We start from the raw sequence: 2,764 nt of genomic DNA, 5'->3' as shown, positions 1-2,764 counted from the left end.
TTGATTGAGCGCCCCCAAAAAAACCCTTATTCCTATCTAAAGTCTAGTACCAGAGTTTAGTATGGTATGGGAGTGAATAATTTGTTTGGATTTGTGACATGTAGGTGAAGCAAATGGTGGTGGCTACTCTTGCTGAATCTGGCATGAATCTTTCCAGTGATGTAATTGAGAGCATCATTGATAAGGTACTTCAACTAATTCCATTTTCCGGTGCCTTTAACTGTACAACGACCAAGGGATGATTCTCGAAATGAATGTGATTGTTTAGACGTTTGAGGAAGCGGATACGAAACATGACGGGAAGATCGATAAGGAAGAATGGAGAAGCCTTGTGCTACGACATCCGTCCCTCTTGAAGAATATGACCCTTCAGTACCTCAAGTAAGCTCATATTATTCAACTTTATTTTAGCTTATGCTTACGGATTTGCGTATTCTCTCTTTGTTACACTTTCACAAGTCGGGGTCTTAATGGAAACAACCACTTTACTTTTAGTAGCAGATGTCAGGTCCGCATATATCTTACCCTCCCCCGACTCCCCACCTTAAGTTGGATATATTGGTTTTGTTATAGCGAACGTGTTGGTTCATTTGTGAAGTGTAGATGTTGAGTTGGTTACATTTTTTGACAGGGATATCACGACAACATTCCCGAGCTTTGTTTTTCACTCGAGAGTTGAGGATAGCTGATGGTGTTTACGCTTTCTGGTTTGTTTTGACAAGTTTTGCTCCGGTGATCTGTTTGTGTACTTTTATTAGACGTCAATTATGCATATAAAACATTTGCCATTTTGTTCACGCACTTTCTCAAAGACATGTTTTTTCGTTTTCCGTCTAAAGTACATCTTTTGTAATATATTTTCCGAAACTCTAGAAGCTAAAACAGTAACCTATTGGGATCACGTGAGACCACCTTTTTACAGTTGAAACTTCACAGCAAAACGCATGTATAGGTAACCTTCACAGTGTTTTTGCTGTGAAGGTTCGGCTTTTTTAACCTTCACAACGTTTTGCTGTGAAGATCAAACGTATAAAAGTGGTCTCACAGGTGTCACGAAAACAGACTGGTCTCACTCTGAATTCAAACCATCAAAAGATTATCAAAATCTGAAAACTTGATTAAATAAGAAGTTAATTATGATTTTTATCCCCGTGGCCTTAAAAAAATTTGATTTTCGTCGTTATGGTACAAAAATTGCAGTTTTCGTCCTTGTGATGTATAATTTATTGTTGTTTCGGTCCCTGTAATTTATAGTTATTTATAATTTTGGTCCCTTGTACTTAAGATAGGAATTAGTCCTAGGATGAAAAGAACAATAAATTGTAAAACCACAAGGACAAAAGTCACAATTTCTAAATCATAAAGACGAAAATTGAAATTATTAACAACCATAATGAACGAAAATCATAACTTACCCTTCAATAAATGAAATGACATGATTTTTGGTGATAACTTGAAAACATTGAACAACTTAAGAGACTTTAATTATATAATACAAAATAAAATATAAGTAAGATCCAAAATACAAAATTATTCAAAAGATTTTAAAACAATTAAAAGACAGATTTTTTTAGGCAAGCAAGATTTATCTCTTAACGATTCAATGACGGCCTCTTAATGAACTATCATGAGATAAACAAACAACTCATTTTTCGTTTCATAAACAACGTGGAATGATATTACGGGGTTCACAAACTCAAATACTTTTCCAATATTGAGTTTAAACTCAAGATCAATTGGCTCATTTATTGGCTCTATACTGTAAACACATAAAAGGTGCAGGCTCGAAAGGATTTAATCAAGCTCCCATACGAGCGAGTCAAACATTATAGAACTCAACTCGTTAAGTTGAACAAGTGTCGGTGTGTGTTAAAAGAAGCCACCCGGTAAAAAACTGAAATACGTGTATTCCCAACAGACAAACGATACAAAAACAGCAGTTTGCCAAACTATTTCAAAAAGCACCAAATAATAAACCTTCAAAAACAATAGATTTTTTAGTCGACTTCCTCCATCTTGCTGCCTTCAGCATCAACATCTGCTTCTTCAAGAGCAGGAATATCAGCATCACCTTCACCTGCTTCATCATCATCAATGCTCAACCCAAGTTTCAACATCCTATGAATCCTGTTTCCAAATGTGTTTGGTTCATCAAGACTGAACCCAGATGTCAACAGTGCCGTCTCAAACAGCAACAGCACCAAATCCTTCACCGACTTGTCGTTCTTATCCGCATCCGCTCTCTTCCTCAACTCCTCCATGATTGCGTTCTCTGGGTTTATTTCCATCGTCTTTTTGCTCGACATGTACCCCGCCATGCTTGCGTCACGTAAAGCCTGCGCTTTCATGATTCGCTCCATGTTCGCCGTCCATCCGTACTCCCCCGTCACCAGACAGCACGGAGAGTCGACTACGCGGTCCGATACGACCACCTTCTCCACCTTGTCGCCCAACACATCCTTGATCACCTTGCACAGACCCTCAAATTTCTCCTTCAAAGATTCTTGCTTCCTCTTCTCGTCTTCGGTTTCTTCAAGCTTTAGACCTTCTTTGGTGGCGGAAACGAGCTTCTTTCCTTCGAATTCCTTCAACTGGCCCACGGAATACTCGTCAATCGCGTCCACCATATAGAGGACTTCGTATCCCTTCTTTTTCAACTTCTCGAGGAATGGGGAATTCTCTACGGCCTTCTTGCTCTCACCCGTGATGTAAAAGATTTCGTTTTGACCATCTTTCATTCGCGTCACGTAGTCCTTCAAGCTAG

At 38.7% G+C, this 2,764-nt stretch overlaps 2 protein-coding genes across 2 annotated transcripts; one reads left to right on the top strand and one right to left on the bottom strand.

The window, feature by feature from the left end:
- Positions 1–66: 66 nt before the first annotated feature.
- Positions 67–853, top strand: LOC112505480 (calcineurin B-like protein 3). The gene is made up of 3 exons (XM_025109381.1): positions 67–185; positions 269–381; positions 632–853. Exons 1-3 carry the CDS (start codon positions 114–116, stop codon positions 687–689), a joined length of 243 nt encoding a protein of 80 aa, XP_024965149.1. The 5' UTR covers positions 67–113; the 3' UTR covers positions 690–853.
- Positions 854–1,811: 958 nt separating this feature from the next.
- Positions 1,812–2,759, bottom strand: LOC112505481 (heat shock cognate protein 80-like; the record flags this gene model as incomplete). Its single annotated transcript, XM_025109382.1, has 1 exon — positions 1,812–2,759. A coding segment is annotated over one exon (762 nt), but the record flags the coding sequence as incomplete, so codon positions are not given.
- Between the last annotated feature and the right edge of the window lie 5 nt (positions 2,760–2,764).

The sequence above is a fragment of the Cynara cardunculus genome, unplaced genomic scaffold (genome assembly GCF_001531365.2).
Source record: "Cynara cardunculus var. scolymus isolate 2C unplaced genomic scaffold, CcrdV1 Un_Scaffold_11315, whole genome shotgun sequence".
NCBI lineage: Eukaryota > Viridiplantae > Streptophyta > Magnoliopsida > Asterales > Asteraceae > Cynara > Cynara cardunculus.
This window is presented reverse-complemented; position numbering and strand designations above follow the sequence as displayed.

Excerpts from the sequence above, each read along its gene's own strand:
- LOC112505480 (XM_025109381.1), top strand. The coding sequence starts at position 114 with ATGGTGGTGGCTACTCTTGCTGAATCTGGCATGAATCTTTCCAGTGAT. Across the intron at positions 186-268 it reads TTGAGAGCATCATTGATAAG|ACGTTTGAGGAAGCGGATAC; the intron begins GTACTTCAACTA and ends GTGATTGTTTAG. Across the intron at positions 382-631 it reads ATGACCCTTCAGTACCTCAA|GGATATCACGACAACATTCC; the intron begins GTAAGCTCATAT and ends ATTTTTTGACAG.